Source organism: Haliotis rufescens, unplaced genomic scaffold, assembly GCF_023055435.1.
Source record: "Haliotis rufescens isolate VD_foot unplaced genomic scaffold, xgHalRufe1.0.p SCAF_10, whole genome shotgun sequence".
NCBI lineage: Eukaryota > Metazoa > Mollusca > Gastropoda > Lepetellida > Haliotidae > Haliotis > Haliotis rufescens.
The window spans coordinates 37004456-37027351 of NW_025963780.1; the positions used below are offsets into that span (position 1 = coordinate 37004456).

Here is a 22896-nt window from a genome sequence, read left to right on the forward strand (position 1 = left end):
TGGGCACACATTTCAGCTCCATCCATGTATCTTGTGTGAGCCTGGTGAAGCATGTTAAGCATGTCATCAGAGGCAAAAGCTAGAATCCTATCATTGTCACCATCGTTTTTAGGGTTAAGTAATGAAAACGGCGAAAGCAGGTTTTACGGTGACCTCCCCAATGTCTGAAGATGTCTTCCAAATAAGAGTATAGGTGTGCATTTTTATGAAAATTCGGAACAAATAAAGGCATAAATGATTAACATTATTGATAAGTTATCCCATCAAAGAATTATCCAAAACATTAGGCGCGTTGTGAAAACTACACATTCCCAAAACAATGTCATGACGTCATGGACCCGAATCGTCGACAGTGACTCCTCTCATTGATAGTTCTATGACGTCATAGCTTTATCGCGCTACGATTGGCCCTTCGACGTCATTGTCCCCGTATCTAGGTCTTCATTCGTTCTCCAGAGACAAACCGCACCAGTCGTACTTGATCAAAAATCCGTATTGTACGCCAGTGATTAACATGAGCGAGATGGACATGGAAGATGAGACAACAAACGGCACAGTGATGCAGAAGAAGTTCAGTATGCAAGCCTGCAATGTGTTATCGGAGCTGAGGAAGAAGGGGGAGCTGTGTGATGCTGTGATCAGAGTGGAGAACACGACGTACAACATCCACAGGGCCATCATGTCCGCCTGCAGCCCCTACTTCCGGGCCCTCTTCACCAACCAGATGTTTGACACAAACAAGAGGGAAGTCACAATCCCCGGAGTGTCCTCTGACATTATGCACATCATCATCGAGTACGCCTACACGAGGGACATCAAGATTGACAGAGACAACGTTGAACAACTTCTCCCGGCGGCTGACCAGTTCCACGTCACCGGCCTCATCAGACTCTGCTGCGACTTCCTTCTGAGGGAGATGTGTGCAGAAAATGTTATTGGAATCCGAGCATTTGCCCGGGCGTATTTCTGTCACAGCTTAGAACGGCATGCATTACGCTACCTCCTGCAACACATCGGCGTGGTCTACGCCAACAGCAACGAGTTCCTTCAGCTGGACGTCGAGGAGGTCTGCGAGATTTTGGGATCCGATGACCTCAATGTAAAAAATGAGGAGATCGTTTTTGATGCTGTCCTTCGCTGGATAGATTTTGATCCCGAAAAACGCAAATGTCAGATTGCACGGCTACTGAAAACAATCCGTCTTGGACTCCTCACAACACAGTACTTCGTGGAGAAGGTAGGTAGCACATCGTTAACGTGAACATGGGAAGTTGCTATGGGTGTGTTTCCACCTCATCGACAGATAGAGAAAGCAGGACTTGGATCGGTTGAGTTATTATGGTATAGTGACCAGGAAAATAAGGGTGTTCCACGCCTATCCCGATATACCGCCTACCGAAACAGTTGTATTCCGGTTTGCGCTGTGTTCAGTTAGTCATACTTAGTACAATGTTATTTAGTATTTAGACAAAAATATTTTCCTTATGTAAATCGTCATCTAGGTAACAATTCTAGCAGAAACACACTCAAAAAGAGTATGATTAGTACAGCCTTCATATGATGACTTGGTAATCTCGGGACTATTCCATGCTCGTCAGACCCTCTGTCATCAACATCGGGTGACACATATAGAGATATATCCTGTAGGTGATGTCCAAAGAATTAACGACGTGTCATGTCTGTCGCAAACTAAATGTACTCCTAAAAAAGTTGAGAACCACACGATTCTTTCTTATTACTACTACATAGGGCTAGGACGAGTCCAAATTTACTACCCGGGTACCCTTATTAGCGACTTGTAGTGTAACCACTGAGCAATAATGAGTTTTTGTCATTAAACAATATATCACGTGACTAACCTCGGGTCCGGGTAGTCCTGTGAGTACCCGAGTCTTACTCAGGACCCACCCGACCCGAGTACCCGAGTTACCCGTCCCAACCCTACTACTAAAATACATGCCGTGTCAGATTAACTATAGTAATATGCAAGAATTGGGCGGTCGTTAACTGTTTGGAGTAGTAAGATTACAAGACGAGGACAATATTTGTCGCTCGGTGAAAGAAATCTGCTCAAAGTATACTTCAGTATTAAAGGTATACGTTTTAAGCGAGTGGAGTCTTATGTGTGATATTTTTCCTTTATGTCATCAATTAGATTGGGCGATTGCTGGGAAGAATAAATGATTTTCTCGGGGGTTATAACATAATAATTATCCTGTTTCGTTAGGTATAGGGTTAGACCATCTGTAGCGTTTGTAGTACTGTGGTCTTTAGTGTTGAGTTCAACAGAGTGACGAACAAATGGTTTCCTCGGGGGTTATAACATAATATCCTGTTTCGTTGGGTATAGGGTTAAACCATCTGTAGCCTTTGTAGTACTGTGGTGTTGAGTTCAATAGAGCGTATGTCGTTTCGGTGATGATGCTACCGAACATCGTTCTGAACCTGGTGATACACTTTCTAAAGAAGACAATATAACACGAACTAAACCATTATGGTAACGGTTCTTATTAAGTCATCCTTAACAGTTTGCCTTTAAGTTTGTACCTTGTACACCTTAAGGACCGATAACAATTGAGTTCGCCGGGATGTACCTAAGGGTATTCTGTTTATCTTTGCCCCGCCCATCTTCAGGTGAAGTCCCACCCCTATGTCAAGGAAATAGATGCATGTAAACCAATCATCATTGAGACCCTGAAGTTCCTGTATGACCTGGACATGGATGAAGACAAGGAGGTCGACCTCAACAACCCTCTCGCCAAACCTCGCGTGCCTCACGAGATCTTGTTTGTAATTGGTGGGTGGAGTGGGGGGTCTCCCACTAACATGGTGGAAACGTATGACACGCGGGCAGACAGGTGGATTGTCTCAAACAACGTTGACACCGGTAAGATACATATCTCATTTGTTTCGACCTTGAATTCGAAAGAGTTCAGTACGGTTTAGAAGTCTTTTTCGCCACACAATGCGAGCTTTATTAGATTTAAAAGGAACAAATTTGCGTGCCTACATAACACTATGTATGTTGAGGATACATTTGTAGATACTTTGAACACACACACACACACACACACACACACACACACACACACACACACACACACACACACACACACACACACACACACACACACACACTCAACAACAGACACAGACAGACACACACAGAGACGCACGCACGCACGCACGCACGCACACACACACACACACACTGACGAGGACTACTTTTGTGTACATACATGTGGATTCTGGTTAGCAGATATTGCATGTTTGAACCGATGTTTAAATAATACTGTTCCTGTGCATCGGACATTCTGTCCAGTTCAGGGAAATCCCTGTGTCGAATTGACCGAGCATCGTATGAGAGGTAGTTTATACTTGAATACATACATGTTCCGATACGACCAGGTCCTCGCGCCTACCACGGCACCGTAGCCCTCGACCAACACATCTACGTCATAGGCGGCTTTGACGGCATGGAATACTTCAACAGCGTCAGGGTTTTCAACCCCATCAACAGTCAGTGGACGGAGGCAGCACCCATGAATGCAAAGAGGTTAGATACTGTTATACTTGGATGCTAAAATTATGTTGTCCCTACGTGGGATTCCGAGTTTGGTCCCCAGAAACCTACATGTACGCATGGCGACTAAATGGATTTGATTGTAAGCTGTGTGACTTAAATGATTGCGTGTAATCGTTCCACGACGGCGTGGACGTTGCTCATAATATCAATCACTGGTTTACGAGCCCGTTTATTTACAGGTGTAATATTAGCTTGATAATTGCTGACTACTATGTTAAACCACAAGCAAATCATCCTTTGTCTATTGTTGAAGTTATATATGTGTCATCATGCGAAGAGTTTTGTTCACGTTTGTATCACCAAAACAGCATCATTTATGACTGAGAACAGTCCGTGCTAGTTTCTTCACACTTGTCTTGATAGAAACATATCAAGGTGGACATAGATATTCTGTCTTGTTAAGATAATTTTCATAAAAATTGTCGATTTAAATATCAGATAATGTAAAATAATGACTGATTTGGGATCGAACTTATCCGAACTTTGTTATCGGCCGAAAGATCTCTAATAAAAGAGACCGATAGAGTAGTGTCCCTTTGAGAGAGAAAACAAAATGGTTGTTTGCGTTACTTTGGAAACGTTTGCAGATAATTAATATCCTTCGTATGTATATTAGCTGTTGCCAGCCTAAATGTGTATATAAACCGATATAGAGTATTTTTAAAGCTTAGCGATAAGGTTGCGATAGGAGATATATTACATCGCTTGCCACAATCACTGCTCGATATGCTGTTAAAACAACAGTTTAGGATTTCTTTGCCTGAGTCTAACAATTTCTGAGTGCCAATGTTAAAGACCGATTTATGTGATCAGTTGTAACATCTATACATGAACGGTTAAGAAAATGTCTGTGAGTTTCTACACATCGTCACCTACCGTTCTTATATAGCATGTTTGAAATCCATGTGCATGAGCTGCATTTGATTAATATGGATCTATGCATAATCTTAAGTAAGATCACATTGCTTAACAAATTCTGGATAAACAAGTTAGAGCAGTTGCACTCAACCACTGAAAACAATAATCTAATTGCGGAAATAATCTGAAGACAAAAAAGACACATGCTTCGACAGTTTTTTTAAATGATCATCATGCATATGTCTTTATGGTGTGGACCCGTGAAGATCCGGGGTAGAATAGGTCTTCAGCAACCTATGCTTGCCGTAAAAGGTGACTATGCTTGTCGTAAAAGGCGACTAACCGGGGATCGGGTGGTCAGGCTCGCTGACTTGGTTTATGCATGTCATCGATCCCAATTGCGTGGATCGATGCTCATGATATTAATCACTGGATTGTCTGGTCCAGCCCGCTGTCATATAGGCCTAGCTGAAATATTGCTGAGTGCGGCGTTAAACAACAAACCAACCAACCAACTTTATGGTGTCAATTTTCATTGCATATAGCAGATCAGGGGATGATAAACGGGTTGTTCCTAAATGTGTACTATAAACATGTACTATCAATCATCGTTTACTTATATTTCCTTACACCCTTACGCACCTCCAAAACAAGGAATGTCACTTCACAGGAAGTTTTAAAAATAAAAAATTGTTTCATTCTAAGGATTCATTTGAAGCGTTTGTTTTCCATGCAACCGGGGGCGGTCGGGTAGCCTAGTGGTTAAAGCGTTCGCTCGTCACGCCGAAGACCCGGGTTCGATTCCCGACATGGGTACAATGTGTGAAGCCCATTTCTGGTGTCCCCCGCCGTGATATTGCTGAAATATTGCTAAAAGCGGCGTAAAACCATACTCACTCACTCACTCACTCCATGCAACCGGCCTAGCTTGGTTTTATTGTAATGCTATATGACCCTAAATAAAGCAAGGTAGATTTCCTCCAGGTTCAGACACTCCCATATCACTGGGGCTCCTTTTGAATTTAAACGGAGTTACATATTTCTATCAAAATTTAGCTACTCTTGAATCATTTCACTGTACACTAGATGGTCGATATAGGTAGATATTAGACTGGGATTTCCACATAGAATGCACGACTATGCTTGAGATCTGGACATCCGCGTACCAGATACCAGTAAACATTTCACGGCATCCAGCATACAGAACTGCAGCTTCCAGATTGCCACTAACAGGGCCCGGCATCCGGCATTTCAAAAGGGGGTTGGCATTCTCTTGAATGGATCTGGTATTTAGTAATTTTTAATTTCACGGCGTGTCAGTTTAATGTGGGAGGAAAGCCGGCCTAATATATAGTGACGCACAGGTCATAGAACTTTGCCGGGTCGGTAAAACAAAATACCATGAGCATAACAGACAGTGATAATTCAGTCCAATATTTTGATCCGGGATTTTGAATCAACGTCTAGTGGATCCTACAGTTGTTAAGGTACGGACCTGTGCATAGCGAGGTGCTTCAGCTTATATCCCGTACATGGCCCTGCTCGTCCTCCGCCAAACACTAAACATATCGAATATTTTGATCCGAGAACGCAGCGGATCCCTTTATCCTACAAAAGGACGGAACTCATAGGGAAAATCTTGGTTCTGCTCGACTGCCACCAAATACTCAAAGCACACACGAAAAACCCCGACTATGTCAGCAACATCGCTGGATTGACGCAATAGTTATGTTGTTGTTGTTGGTTTGTTGTTTAACGCCGCACTCAGCAATATTCCAGCTATATGACGGCGGTCTGTAAATAATCGAGTCTGGACCAGACAATCCAGTGATTAATATCATGAGCATCGATCCACGCAATTGGGATCGATGACATGCTTCAACCAAGTCAGCGAGCCTGACCACCCGATCCCTTTAGTCGCCTTTTGCGACAAGCATAATCACGTTTTACGGCAAGCATGGGTTGCTGAAGACCTATTCTAACCCGGACCTTCACGGGTACGCAATAGTTATGAATCAGATTGCAATAACATGGACACTTGTTGAACTAGACGCGGAAGTCGTTGTGTTATCGGCTATACATACATGAATATGTTCTTTGTTGGATCAATGGAATGAGTCCCGCGTTTTGTAATCTTCAACATGTTTTCTCAGATGCTATGTCAGCGTGGCTGTTCTTGACAAGTTTATCTACGCCATGGGGGGATTTGATGGTCACGTGCGACAGAACACAGCCGAGAGGTACTTGAAGAAAAACAACCAGTGGAGTCTGGTGCAGCCCATGAACCACCAGAGGAGCGACGCCAGCGCCACCACTTTGGAAGGTGAGTGAGTGAGCGAGCGAATGGATGAGTGAGTGAGTGAGCGAATGGGTGGGTGAGTGAGTGAGTGAGCCGCACTGAACAGTATTTTAGTTATGGCGGATCAGCCATTTGTGTGAGGAAAGTTTAAAGAGATGAGGTCTAAAATATTTTGCCATTTTGGGAAAAGCCACGGATACGGATTTGGTGCTGTCAGACCGAGCATTGTAATGAAAGTGAACCTAGGTTTCGAACCCCCCAGAGGGGCCTAGCGTGCGGACGCACCTCGGATAGCGATTTGCGGCCCCCTGTCGTCTGGGCCACCGGTACCTGCGGACAGCCCAGTGTTCCGGATGGTAGGCTCCGATTAAGTGGCAGTCTAATAATATTGCGTCTCATGAAGAAGATATTATGAGATATTACATGGACAGTGTCAGTATGTTTGATTTACATGTAAACGATAAAGGTCGTGTAAACTAAATGTGTTGGTTTAGCTACCTGCAATCAAAGAATCTAAACACCTAGTGAATGGGCAAGAACTAGCTCTGTGACGTCATGCATTACAAGCCATACAGAAGTTATTATCCATAGCAACTTCAGGTTTTGCCAACTTCTTAATGCCAATCAAAGACTTAACCGTTTCCAATGAATGGAAATATCACGCACTATTTTCATCTGTGCAGGTAAAATTTACATCTGCGGAGGGTTTAACGGACAGGAGTGCCTGAACACGGCGGAGTGTTTCGACCCCATCACGAATCAGTGGACTCTCATCACCCCCATGCGCAACAGACGGAGCGGCGTCGGGGTGATCGCCTACAGGGGCTGCGTGTACGCCCTTGGGGGTTTCAACGGCATCACGCGGATGAATACAGGCGAGAGGTTCAACCCGCAGACCAACACCTGGCAGACGATCCCTGAGATGTACAACCCTAGGAGCAACTTTGCTATCGAGGTAGGGAACCAACAATCAAAGGACTTATGTTTCGGTGTTTTAAGATTCGTAATTTCATTTTTCCGTTGATTAGGAGATAAACATACTGTGTTTTCAACGTAGTGTAGGTTACCTGCAGATTTAACCGTGCTAAATATAATTTGGAACCGAACGCACAGCGTGAGGTTTCAAATGTTGAATATAGCGCGGTTTGAAGATTTCTATCCTGTTTTCTGCACGAAATGTATTGCCACACATTATTTGAATATTGTAGTAATCACAACTTTGCATTTTGTAACCTATAATTGTAGGTATAATTACTTAAATACACCTGCCGACAATGACTGAAACAAGTACTATTTTGTGAATATTAGCTTCCGCGGTGATGCGGCCGTCAAACCAGCTGTTTCAATCAGAGGGGGTTTATTGTGATTTAATAGCCTCTGATTGACCAATAAGAAACTAATAATTTCCAAATTCATAATAGAATAATGATTGGTTTGGGTCTTACGCCACCTCAAGCAATAACGTAGCCATCTCACAACGGGGGCATCATAAATAGCCACCACACATAGTACAAACAGGAGAATAGAACCCGGTTTTCGGCGTGATGAGTCAAGGGTGTAACCACTGGGCTACCTCACCGCCCTCCCTGTTTTAATCTATAACGAACATTATGTTGTCGAACAGACAACATTCTATCCGAACAAGCATGTTAAACCATATTAGTACAATTATACTCGACATGACCCGTGAAGATCCGGGGTAGAATTGGTCTTCAGCAACCGAAGATTGCCGTAACAGGCGACTATGCTTGTCGAAAGAGGCGACTAACGGGATCGGGTGGTCAGGCTCGCTGACTTTGTTGATGCATATCATCGTATTTCAATTACGTAGATCGATGCTGATGATGTCAATCACAGGACTGTCTGGTCTATACTCGATTATTTACCGACCGCTGTCATAGCTGGAATACTGCTGAGTGCGGCGTTAAACAACAAACACACAAACACACACACACAAGCAAATAAACAAGCAAACAAACAAACAAACAAACAAAACATGGACTGGTCCTGAGGGTACTTTTAAGTCGTTCCCGTTTTCCAGTTTGATGTAACCCTTCACGTTTTGTTTTCTTGTCAAACAAGGGCGGTCGGGGAGCCCAGTGGTTAAAGTGTTCGCTCTTCACGCCGATGGCCCGGGTTCGATTTCCCACATGAGTACAATGTGTGAAGTCCATTTCTGTTGTTCCGCGCAGTGATATTGCTGGACAGTTACTGAAAGCGCCGTAAAACCCAACGCAATACGAGATCTGAATATAAAGAAGCGACAGTAAAATGTGAAAAGAAACGAAACACTGCATATTGGAAGTTGTGTCATATCGTTAGGGTTATTTTTACTTAAATAATGTTTTTGTCAAGTTTGAAACATTCTTGGCGCAGGTATGCGCTTAAATTATGTGATATGCAATATCTCAGTCCAATACAACTCTAGGCACAAGTCCCCTGTGAAGATCAGGGCTGGAAGTGGTCTTCGGCAACCCATACTTGTCGTAAGAGGCGCCGAACGGGATCGGGTGGTCAGGCTCGCTGACAAGGTTGATGCATGTCTATGTATCAGGCTATCGTCATATAGTTGGAATGTTGCTGATTGCAGCGTTAAACCAAAAGAAATCAACAAACAACTAGATACAAGCAACGGATCGAGTCAGGGACCAGCCACACTTTTACACGCGTAACTTAGGGCATTCACGACAATGAAGAGTATTGTCGTTATTGACGAAACAGATTAATATATTTTGATCATTGTGCTACCAGTGTATGAAAACATTTCATGAATAACATCCAGTCTGACACTAGCCCTCGAGTCCCGAAGCACTTTGACATTTCATCTTTATGCCTGCTGAGACTGTATACGGATTCTGTCGCTCTGTACAGTATGGTAGCTCTCTACAGTATGGAAACTCTGTACAGTATGGTAGCTCTGTCCAGTATGGTAGCTATGTAGCTCTGTACAGTATGGTAGCTCTTTACAGTATGGTAACTCTGTACAGTATGGTAGCTCTCTACAGTATGGAAACTCTGTACAGTATGGTAGCTCTGTGCGGTATGGTAGCTCTGTACAGTATGGTAACACTGTACAGTATGGTAGCTCTGTACAGTATGGTAGCTCTGTGCGGTATGGAAACTCTGTGCGGTATGGTAGCTCTGTACAGTATGGTAGCTATGTAGCTCTGTACAGTATGGTAGCTCTGTACAGTATGGTAGCTCTGTACAGTATGGAAACTCTGTACAGTATGGTAGCTCTGTGCGGTATGGTAACTCTGTGCGGTATGGTAGCTCTGTACAGTATGGTAACTCTGTACAGTATGGTAGCTCTGTACAGTATGGTATATCTGTACAGTATGGTAGCTCTGTACAGTATGGTAACTGTACAGTATGGTATCTCTGTACAGTATGGTATATCTGTACAGTATGGCAGCTCTGTACAGTATGGTAGCTCTGTACAGTATGGTAACTGTACAGTATGTTATCTCTGTACAGTATGGTATCTGTACAGTATCGTAGCTCTGTACAGTATGGCAGCTCTGTACAGTATCGTAGCTCTGTACAGTATAGCAGCTCTGTACAGTATGGTGGCTCTGTATGGTATGGCAGCTCTGTACAGTATGGTAGCTCTGTACACTTTTGTAGCTCTGTAGCTCTGGGAGGATTGGTAGCTCTGTAGCTCTGGACAGTATGGCAGCTTTGTACAGTATAGTGGCTCTGTACAGTATGGCAGCTCTGTACAGTATGGTAGCTCTGTTGCTCTGTTCAGTATGGCAGCTCTGTACAGTATGGTAGCACTGTACAGTATGGCAGCTCTGTACAGTATGGCAGCTCTGTACAGTATGGTAGCTCTGTACAGTATGGTGGCTCTGTACAGTATGGCAGCTCTGTACAGTATGGTAGTTCTGTACAGTATGGCAGCTCTGTACAGTATGGCAGCTCTGCACAGTATGGTAGCTCTGTACAGTATGGCAGCTCTGTACAGTATGGTGGCTCTGTACAGAATGGCAGCTCTGTACAGTATGGTAGCTCTGTACAGTATGGCAGCTCTGTACAGTATGGTAGCTCTGTACAGTATGGCAGCTCTGTACAGTATAGCAGCTCTGTACAGTATGGTGGCTCTGTATGGTATGGCAGCTCTGTACAGTATGGTGGCTCTGTACAGTATAGCAGCTCTGTACAGTATGGTGGCTCTGTACAGTATAGCAGCTCTGTACAGTATGGTGGCTCTGTACAGTATAGCAGCTATGTACAGTATGGTGGCTCTGTACAGTATAGCAGCTATGTACAGTATGGTGGCTCTGTATGGTATAGCAGCTCTGTACAGTATGGTGGCTCTGTACAGTAAAGCAGCTATGTACAGTATGGTGGCTCTGTACAGTATAGCAGCTATGTACAGTATGGTGGCTCTGTATGGTATAGCAGCTCTGTACAGTATGGTGGCTCTGTACAGTATAGCAGCTATGTACAGTATGGTGGCTCTATACAGTAAAGCAGCTATGTACAGTATGGTGGCTCTGTACAGTATAGCAGCTATGTACAGTATGGTGGCTCTGTATGGTATAGCAGCTCTGTACAGTATGGTGGCTCTGTACAGTATAGCAGCTCTGTACAGTATGGTGGCTCTGTACAGTATAGCAGCTATGTACAGTATGGTGGCTCTGTACAGTAAAGCAGCTATGTACAGTATGGTGGCTCTGTACAGTATAGCAGCTATGTACAGTATGGTGGCTCTGTATGGTATAGCAGCTCTGTACAGTATGGTGGCTCTGTACAGTATAGCAGCTCTGTACAGTATGGTGGCTCTGTACAGTATAGCAGCTATGTACAGTATGGTGGCTCTGTATGGTAAAGCAGCTCTGTACAGTATGGTGGCTCTGTACAGTATAGCAGCTCTGTACAGTATGGTGGCTCTGTACAGTATGGCAGCTATGTACAGTATGGTGGCTCTGTATGGTATGGCAGCTCTGTACAGTATGGTGGCTCTGTACAGTATGGTGGCTCTGTACAGTATGGCAGCTCTGTACAGTATGGCAGCTATGTACAGTATGGCAGCTCTGTACAGTATGGTGGCTCTGTACAGTATGGTGGCTCTGTACAGTATGGCAGCTCTGTACAGTATGGTGGCTCTGTACAGTATGGCAGCTCTGTACAGTATGGCAGCTCTGTACAGTATGGTGGCTCTGTACAGTATGGTGGCTCTGTACAGTATGGCAGCTCTGTACAGTATGGCAGCTATGTACAGTATGGCAGCTCTGTACAGTATGTTGGCTCTGTACAGTATGGCAGCTCTGTACAGTATGGTGGCTCTGTACAGTATGGCAGCTCTGTACGGTATGGTGGCTCTGTACAGTATGGCAGCTCTGTACAGTATGGTGGCTCTGTACAGTATGGCAGCTCTGGACAGTATGGCAGCTCTGTACAGTATGGTGGCTCTGTACAGTATGGTGGCTCTGTACAGTATGGTAGCTCTGTACGGTATGGTGGCTCTGTACAGTATGGCAGCTCTGTACAGTATGGTGGCTCTGTACAGTATGGCAGCTCTGGACAGTATGGCAGCTCTGTACAGTATGGTGGCTCTGTACAGTATGGCAGCTCTGTACGGTATGGTGGCTCTGTACAGTATGGCAGCTCTGTACAGTATGGTGGCTCTGTACAGTATGGCAGCTCTGGACAGTATGGCAGCTCTGTACAGTATGGTAGTTCTGTACAGTATGGTAGCTCTGTACAGTATGGTAGTTCTGTACAGTATGGTAGCTCTGTACAGTATGGTAGCTCTGTACAGTATGGTAGCTCTGTACAGTATGGTGGCTCTGTACAGTATTGCAGCTCTGTACAGTATGGTAGCTCTGTACAGTATGGTGGCTCTGTACAGTAATGTAGCTCTGTGCGGTATGGCAGCTCTGAACAGTATGGCAGCTCTGTACAGTATGGCAGCTCTGTACAGTATGGTAGCTCTGTACAGAATGGTAATTCTGTATGGTATGGTAGTTCTGTACAGTATGGCAGCTCTGTACAGTATGGCAGCTCTGTACAGAATGGTAATTCTGTATGGTATGGTAGTTCTGTACAGTATGGCAGCTCTGTACAGTATGGTAGCTCTGTGCGGTATGGCAGCTCTGTTCAGTATGGCAGCTCTGTACAGTATGGTAGTTCTGTACAGTATGGCAGCTCTGTACAGTATGGTAGCTCTGTACAGTATGGCAGCTCTGTACAGTATGGTAGCTCTGTATGATATGGTAGTTCTGTACAGTATGGCAGCTCTGTACAGTATGGCAGCTCTGTACAGTATGGTAGCTCTGTACAGTATGGCAGCTCTGTACAGTATGGTAGCTCTGTACAGTATGGCAGCTCTGTACAGTATGGCAGCTCTGTATGGTATGGTAGTTCTGTACAGTATGGCAGCTCTGTACAGTATGGTAGCTCTGTACAGTATGGCAGCTCTGTACAGTATGGTATTCTGTACAGTATGGTAGCTCTGTACAGTATGGTAGCTCTGTACAGTATGGTAGCTCTGTGCGGTATGGCAGCTCTGTACAGTATGGCAGCTCTGTACAGTATGGTAGTTCTGTACAGTATGGCTGCTCTGTAGCTATGTACAGTATGGTAGCTCTGTACAGTATGGAATCTCTATACAGTATGGTAGTTCTGTACAGTATGGTAGTTCCACTATTTCCACTGTGTAAATTAACGATGTTCCACAGTATTTATAAATGATGTTCCACTGTTTATATTAACGAAGTTCCACTGTTCCACGAGGTTTCATTGTGTATGTAAACTTGATTCCACTTTGTATATTAACAAGGTTGTACAGCACGTATGAATAAGGTTCCACTGTTTGTTTTCACGAGGCTCCACTGTGTATATTAACGAGGTTCCACTGTGTATATTAATGGGGATCAACTGTATACATAAATGAGGTTCCTCTGTGTATATTAACGGGGTTCCACTGTGTATATTAACGAGGTTCCACTGTGTATATTAACGAGGTTCCACTGTGTATATTAACGAGGTTCTACTGTATACATAAATGAGGTTCCTCTGTGTATATTAACGAGGTTTCACTGTGTATATTAACGAGGTTCCACTGTGTATATTAACGAGGTTCCACTGTGTATATTAATGGGGATCAACAGTATACATAAATGAGGTTCCTCTGTGTATATTAACGGGGTTCCACTGTGTATATTAATGGGGATCAACTGTATACATAAATTAGGCTCCACTGTGTATATTACCGAGGTTCCACTGTGTATATTAACGAGGTTCCACTGTGTATATTAACGAGGTTCGACTGTGTATATTAACGAGGTTCCACTGTGTATATTAACGAGGTTTCACTGTGTATATTAACGAGGTTCCACTGTGTATATTAATGGGGATCAACAGTATACATAAATGAGGTTCCTCTGTGTATATTAACGGGGTTCCACTGCGTATATTAACGAGGTTCTACTGTATACATAAATGAGGTTCCTCTGTGTATATTAACGAGGTTTCACTGTGTATATTAACGAGGTTCCACTGTGTATATTAACGAGGTTCCACTGTGTGTATTAACGTGGTTCCACTGTGTATATTAACGAGGTTTCACTGTGTACATTAACGAGCTTCCACTGTCCGTATTAACGAGGTTCTACTGTATATATACACGAGGTTCCACTGCGTATATTAACGAGGTTCCACTGTCCATATTAACGAGGTTCTACTGTATATATACATAAGGTTCCACTGTGTATATTAACGAGGTTCCACTGTCCATATTAACGAGGTTCTACTGTATACATACATGAGGTTCCACTGTGTATATTAACGAGGTTCCACTGTCCATATTAACGAGGTTCTGTATATATACATGAGGCTCTACTGTGTATTTAAACGAGGTTTATCTATGTACATAAACTACTATTATGGAGTAAAATCAAGTAACAAGGTATTGTGAAGGTGCGACGCGCTACGACACAGCAGTGTGAAGATTAACCCTCCGAGTTAATCGGCAGTAGTATCTGACTGCTTGTTGTTAAAATAGGCTGCGAATTCATTTCAAATTTACCAAAAAATCAGTAACGTTTCAATATTTGTACGCGCATGGTTAATTCACCGCCTGTGTTATGCACTTGAAAGGTGAACTTGGTTAACGGCTGAATGGAAAGAAATTGCCGTATTTACAAACGTAAGACATACATTCAACTGCACTAACATCTTGTTTGTACAAAGTCTGGGACAGCATGCATATACGGTACACGTGATGTTTATGTGGTAAATTTCTTTCACATATTTTGTCTAGACTCGTGGAACAGAAAAAGCCATTGTGAAAAGTCTGGAATATAGCCAGGTCAAAGTGTCCTCTTTTTATGACGTAACCAAGTCAATCCACAGCACCAGACATTATTTAAGCTCTAAATTAATTCGTAGTCTGTTAAAATATACTGTTACCTTTCAAGTTTATGTTTTGAATTTAGTTTATGGTGATACAACTGTATATACTTTCGAGACCTTAAATGCATAAAGGAAATATTCTAGCAGGAGGTGAGGTGAAATTGGTTTTAACGTCGCGTCCGAGATTATTGCACTTACATAGCGACGTGCATACACGTGTGTGTGTGTGTGGCTGCTTGTACTAGTCCGGACTGATGCCGATTTATAGTGCTAGCCCACTGAAATACCATGCCGCACTGAGATACCATGAATACCCTACTCAGACACAGTATACTGACTCCGACCCGACCAGTCCTTGTTTTTGACCCTTAATGCCGAGCGCCAGACAGGGTAACAAGTACCATCTTTTAACGTTTTGGGGTATGACGCGGGGGATCGAACCCCGGACCTTCCCCTCTCCGGGCGGACGCTCTACCACTAGACCACGGAGGCGGTCCTATTCTAGCAGGAACAATGGGTTCATGTGCACTTAGAAAGAATATGACCCGTGAAGATATCAGGGGTAGAATAGGTCTTCAGCAAACCATGCTTGCCTTACCGGGAGTCAGGCTCGCTGACTTGGTTGATACATGTCATCATATCCCAATCCAATTGCGTGGATCGATGCTCATGATGTCAATCAGTGGATTGTTTGGTCCAGACTCGATTATTTACAGACCACCGTCATATTGCTGGAATATTGCTAAGTGCGGCGTTAAAAAACAAACCAACAAACCAAGAGAGAATATATTTTGTATTATAACAAAACACCACCTTGTGAATGTACTGCCGAGGAATGTTTCTTCACAAACCAAATCTAAAAAATGTTGAAATGGGGTTTAACGTCGCGTCCATGTTTAGTGCACTTATCTAGCAACGTGCATGCACGTGTGTGTGTGTGTGTGTGTGTGTGTGTGTGTGTGTGTGTGTGTGTGTGTGTGTGTGTGTGTGATTGTGTGTGTGTGTGTGTGTGTGTGTGTGATTGTGTGTGTGTGTGTGTGTGTGTGATTGTGTGTTTCTGCTTGTACTAGTTCGGTCTAATGCCAGTTTTATAGTGCTAGCCCACTGAGATAACATGCCACAGTTTAACATGAATACCCCACTCAGACACAGTATACTGACTCCGAGCCGACCGGTCCTTTTTAGCCCATTAATAATCAGCGCAAGGCAGGGTAACAACAAGTACCATCTTTTAACGTCTCATGGATGTTTTGACGCAGCCGGGGATCGAAACCACGACATTCCGCTGCGGACGCTCTTTACGACTACGATCAATTGTAATAAAAAATAATCAATCGTATAGTATACTTTAAAAAGCAAACAAAACTAAAGTGCTAAGTTACGAGCATTTAAGTTGAGTCTTTGAAGTATACACAAGGAGGCAAAAACTGATATTTTGCTATATTTTGCTAAATATACGATAACCTAAAGAAGGTGTGTTTAAGTGCGACGAATGCGTTTTCAAATCAACTCCATATGGAATAAGCTTGAGCGTCTGGAGTACTTTTGGATCTATAAAGAAACATCACATCATTCCTGGGACCTGAAAGCCATTACAATTACGCCGACTATTTGTGTCAGTGTGACCCAACCACAAAAATTCTCAATCTATTGTTATAAAAAGAGCCATTGTGGTTTTGATCATGCCAAGCGGTTGCACCTGGGAAGAGAGACAGACGTACCACGTGACCCGGCACTGGTGGGCGGGGTTGATGATGGGTGCCACGTGGCTCGTGTCTGAAACTCGACTTTCAAGTGTTTTCGTCGGGTTGTTTCAAAGGGACGCTATTGTGTTTAGGGTAATACCAGAGGGTTGCATCATCACATGTGTTTGTTGGCAAGAACGTTATGAAACTTGGCGAAAAAACAAGCGGCAGTCCATGTTTGAGAATATAATTCTGTTGAGAATAGTTTGCTGTTCTGTTCATACGGGTTGATTTGTGATCAAATTGTCCAGTATGAAATTAATGTTTTGTTGATGTTTTTGACAAAAGATAATATTGTATGAAGATTATGACTTTTCTACAATATACATATATATATATGTGTGTGTGTGTGTGTGTGTGTGTGTGTGTGTGTGTGTGTGTGTGTGTGTGCTGAAGAAACAGTTGATCATATTAAAATGTACAGACTTGACTGGAAATAGATCGATAGCTGTTTCAAGGTAACGCGTGTACCGACAGGAGGGATGACCTTCAACCTGTTAGGCTCTCTAATGGGTGAGGTGAGGTGAAATTGGGTTTCACGTCGCGTCCAAGATTGCACTTATATAGCGACGTGCATGCACGTGTGTGTGCCTGCTTGTACTAGTCCGGACTGATGCCGAATTATAGTGCTAGCTCACTGAGATACCATGCCGCAGTTTAGCATGAATACCCCACTCAGACACAGTATACTGACTCCCAGCCGACCTTTCCTTGTTTTTGACCCTTAATGCCGAGCGCCAGACAGGGTAACAACAAGTGCCATCTTTTAACGTATTTTGGTATGACGCGGCCGGGGATAAAACCCCGGACTTTCCCCTCTCCGGGCGGACGCTCTACCACTGGACCACAGAGGCGGTCCCCTGTTAAGTACTTACTTACTTACTTACTTTGGAGATTTAACGTGCGCTTTCCGACTGATGCGTATTTCGCACACGGGCCCGGCCAGGCCATTTAATGTGTTTCCGAAAGGGGCGAAGGTGGTCTGTGCAACCCAAGAGGGGGGTTTTAGGGGTTGCTTATATAGAATTTGGGAATTTTGAGATTTGGAATAGATGCCGATGGGATTGGGGAGGAGAACTAAGGGAGCTGGGTATGGTGGATGTTTGTTTGTTTATGTGATTTTGATTTGGTGAGTTATTGTGTTTTTAGATGCGTTTTATTAGTTCCGTTTTGATTAAGAATACGCCTAAGGCCTTGAAGTTTTCTAGTTTATTTTGTGGGTTTAGTATTGCTTCTAGAGTTAGAGCCTTGTTTAGATTGAGGGTGGTTTGTAATGCGGTTCGATGTGTTAGGTAGTGTGTGCAGTGGATGAGTGCGTGTTCTGGGGTTTCTGGTTGTTTGCAGTGTGGGCAGTTACCTGTAGTGTGTTTTTTAATTTTTTTTTAGGTGGTTATTTAGGTTGGTGTGTCCTGTTTGGAGTTTAGTGATTACTCTGTCGATTTTTTTGGATGGATGGAGAATTTTTGGTTTGGTTAGTGGTTTGCTGAGCACTTTTTTGATTTGGCTATTTGAGTTTAGATATAGGTTATGCCATTTTTTGGTGATTTTTTGCTTGTTTACACTTTTAATTTCTGATTTTGAGATGGGTAAGTTTAAGCTTATTTCTGGGATTTTGAGGGATAGTTTAGCTGCTTTATCGGCGTTTTCCTGTTAAGGATGCCTAGGGTACCTTTATACGGGGCGGGGGCGTGGCCTAGTGGGTAGAGCGATCGCTCGCCACACCTAAGTCTTGGGTTCGATTCTCCAAACGAGTAATGTGTGAAACCATCTCCACTCACTCCACTCCAACACGTGTATGATGAGCACAGTGACTTCATAGTTTTTCGGGGACAATTTGTAGACCCCCATAATGCTATTTGAAAGTTTTTGAGCGATGGAGAGTGAGTGGGAGAGTATGGTTTTACGCCGCTTTTAGAAATATTCCAGCAATATCACCGGGGGACACCAGAAATTGGCTTCACACGTTGTAGCCATATGGGGATTCGAACACGGGCCTCCGGCGTGACGAGGCTACCCGACAGCCGCTTTGCGATAGGGAGCAAAGTGTGTATGTACAGATGAAAGTTGAAAATTACTTAACTTGTTTCCAGGATAGGTCAAAATATGTAATTTTCCGTCCAATGGCAAACTGGCTGTGTCAATGAGACAGTGCAATCTAATCGTCATAGTGGACCATTCAAGGGCGACAACTCTTGATTTGATGGAACGAAATGAGGGAGAACCTTGTAGTGAGTGAGTGAGTGAGTGAGTGAGTGAGTTGGCTTTAACGCCGCTTTTAACAGTATTCCAGTTATATCGTGGCGTGTCAGCTTAATGTGGGAGGAAAGCCCGAAGTGATGCAGGTCTCAGATGTTTACCATTTCGGTGAAACCCACGAACACGGGTATGGTGCTGACGAAACCCTAGAAACATAATCGGGGCGAACCGGGATTCGAACCCACAATCATAGGTTTCTGGCGTGCCCAAGGGACGCAACTCTGCACAGCAAATCGCGGTACCTTAGACGACTGGGCCACCCGTGCCCCCGGAGAACCTTGTAGAACTCAAACCTGACTATAAACGGAATCTAAAGCTGGGCGAATTAACGTTAACTTAACGTGTCTCTGTTTCAGGTTATTGATGATATGATCTTCTCCATTGGAGGCTTCAACGGCGTCACCACCATCTTCAACGTCGAGTGCTACGATGCCAGTACCGATGAGTGGTAAGTAAATGAATGTAATTTCAGCCTGGAACAGACAAACCAGTGGCTGATATTATGAGTAACGTCCCACGCCGCCGGGGTAGGATGACACACAAGTCACCCAGTCAATAATCGCCCGATCCACTTTAGGACGAGCATAGGTTGTTTGTGACCTATTATAATTCGGATTGAGACCAGTGGAGATCCGAGTTAGAATGGGTCTTCAGCAACCCATGCCTGTCGTAAGATGCGACTAACGGAATCGGGTGATGCATGTCATCGTTTCGCAATTGCGTGGATCGATGCTCATGATATCAATCACTGGATTATCTTATCCAGACTCGATTATTTACATACCGCCGTCATATAGCAAACAAACAAATCTAATTCGGGTTGGAGAGCAGGATGGGGGGGGGGGGGGGGGGGGGGCCTTCACCCACCAACCTACCATCATTCCACCCAAGAAACAATCCACCCCCTCGACACCAGGCTCTCGTCGTGACTAGCGAACGTTTTAATCACATGGTTACGAAATGTAAATCGGCAGGACAGGACAATACAATACGGACTCGCTGACTTGGTTGATGCATGTCATCGCATCCCTGTTGCCTAGATCGATGCTCATGATGTCAATCACTGGATTGTCTGGTCCAAATTCGATTATTTATAGACCGCCATCATATAGCAGGACTATTGCTGTGTGCGGCGTTAAACAACAAACGTTTCAGGAATGCAAGATGTATAACTCGGCCCCAAAATTTAGGATATTTGACGTCACGAGCTTACGCTTTAACCACTGATGATGATGATGATGATAGTGATGTTGTAGATTTAACGAGCGCTTCCGGTGTTGCCGATTTCGCTACGCACCGCCGCTGTACTGAAGGGTATCTGTTCCCGTCGGTACAGTAGAGTGGAAACCAGTGACCCAGCTGCCCGCCCCTTCACGTCAGTTTGGCCACGGACAATGCAACGGGTCGCCTTTTGTCCCCCGGAAATTGTCATTAGGGTGATTTATTGAATGATGGTGACTCGAACGCCCTTTGGTGGCGATTCTTCTCAATAAATGACAAGCCTTGAGATGGGACATCATTTGTGGATTGCTCAGGATCACGTGATACCACATAAGATTTCATCATGTTTCATTCAAAATCGTGTTTGAATGACGTTGTAAATAGGTGTCCGATTAAAGGGACATTCTTTGGAGAGGGGTCGTGTCGTGCGTATTGCACCATAGACCGGGGAATAACAGCTTGTTTACTGTCTGGGAAGATTGTTTCTTTTTAATTTTTTTCTTTCTTAAGTACGCAGGCATATTGTATACATACAAATCGCGTTACTGAAACACTCGATACATTTTTAAACAAAACACAGCATGTTTTCAGAGGATTAGGTGCGCGGATCGTGTGAACAGTAATCTTGTATCTGCGCCTTTTAGCACGTAACAGTGTCCTTTTTTAGATATTTATCAGCGATTAAACTTGCTGTCGGTCAGGTTTATCAGGATTGAATGAAAACGGACACCTAAACTGTCATGCTTGTTCCTTTCATAATAGCCGGAGATATACGCGTTTACGTATTAATCAAATAATTGAGGTGAGGTGAAATGGCTTCAACGTCGCGTTCAAGATTATTGCACTTATGTAGCGACGAGCATACACGTGTGTGTGTTTGGCTGCTTGTACTAGTCCGGACTGATGCTGCTTTTACTGTGCTAGCCCACTCAGGTCTTATGCTGCAGTTTAACATTAATACCCCACTCAGACAGTATACAGACTCCGAGCCGATCAGTCCTTGTTTTATTTCCTTAAAGCCGAGCGCCAGGCAGGGTAACAACAAGTACCATCTTTTAACGTCTTTTGGTTTGACGCAGTCAGAGATCGATTTAGACAGGGACTCCCATTTGAATGCTTAATGGACTTTTGTTAATATAAACTCGTAAACATAATATCAATATAACTGCTACGCCAAAAAAAGTATACACTTAAATATTGGATTTGATCGGAGATTTACAAACGTTATCAAAACTTCACTGGGATGAAAACAGTCGCCGAAACACTGCAAACGAAAGGTCCAAAACACAAGTATTATACCCGTATAAAACACATCACCATCGAATAATTCTTAGCCACCATCAAACATGGGGTTTATACTTACTTTTGCCCGGCAGTTTATAAATATATACGTTAAGAAGAAGACACGCCTATCAGTTGAAACTTACACAAAATGTGCCAGCCATACATTCAGCGAAACTGTATACCATGTCCTACAAAGAAAACAACAACAATACGTAAGCACGCTTATCCTCATCTCAAGATATGAAATTAATAAATGACTTTACCTTTGCTACAGGTATGACGCCACAGACATGAACCTGTATCGAAGCGCACTTAGCGCATGCGTAGTTAAGGGTCTTCCAAACGTCCAGGACTTCATCCACAAAGAGCGCGACAAGGATGAATCAAAGCGGAAGAAGACCAACTAAGATGGACGAACTTCCGGTCACGTGGATTAATATATGAAATGTGATAACGTTTATGTGATATTGTTTATGAATTGAAATGTTTACTTTTATATAGAACGTCTTGAAAAATACCACCCTATACGTAAAGAGGCAATTGTAAAAATGTATGTTTTGCTCAGCATAATATTTTTGATGGATATTTTTGAGAGTTTGTTCATGATAATATGTTGTAAGGATTGTCGTACCAGTAGAGTAACCATGTTTCTGTTGTAGATTCTTAAATCTTCTGTCAAAAAGTATGCTATACGTAGAACTATCACTATAACACTATAACTAGAACATAGCGTAGATCAATACTTCGTAATACGATGTCTCATTAATTTATGAATAAATAATCACCTAAATACTCGTATATTATTTGTCTTTGTTTTTTTTTGCTAATATATATGGAGTGAGTGAGTGTTCGTTACATAACGAAGAGTTTCGAAAGTCGCAATCCGGCCTTAAGCTTTTATAAAGTTTAGAAGTTACGATGGATGAAGTATGTTAAAGATAGTTCTTGCCCCGGATCCCCATGGATACAACTAATTCTACAACCAATTCTACCCGGAATCTACAGTGTATACATGATGATTTGTTTTGTATGTGTTTAGGCTGAGATGAGGCGTTATAATGTCATGTAACCCTAAACAATAATAATAATAAGTGCATTTATAATGTGCCAGATTCCATTCACCGAGTGGATGCTCATAGTGCTACACTAGTATTACCCCGGTCAATGGATCAGTGAGCACTCGATTTTCATTCTCAGCTCCCTGGGGAGTATACAACCCAAGCTGCCTGTGAGGCGCTAGAAGGTTAACAGCCACATTACCATCTCATCCTACCGGGTACCCACTC

At 43.4% G+C, this 22896-nt stretch overlaps 1 protein-coding gene across 1 annotated transcript; it reads left to right on the plus strand.

The window, feature by feature from the left end:
* Positions 1 to 435: 435 nt before the first annotated feature.
* Positions 436 to 22408, plus strand: LOC124131074 (kelch-like protein 10). Its single transcript, XM_046494163.2, has 7 exons — positions 436 to 1237; positions 2635 to 2887; positions 3409 to 3556; positions 6598 to 6767; positions 7427 to 7698; positions 19462 to 19553; positions 21885 to 22408. Exons 1-7 carry the CDS (start codon positions 515 to 517, stop codon positions 22015 to 22017), a joined length of 1791 nt encoding a protein of 596 aa, XP_046350119.1. The 5' UTR covers positions 436 to 514; the 3' UTR covers positions 22018 to 22408.
* The last annotated feature ends 488 nt before the right edge of the window (positions 22409 to 22896 follow it).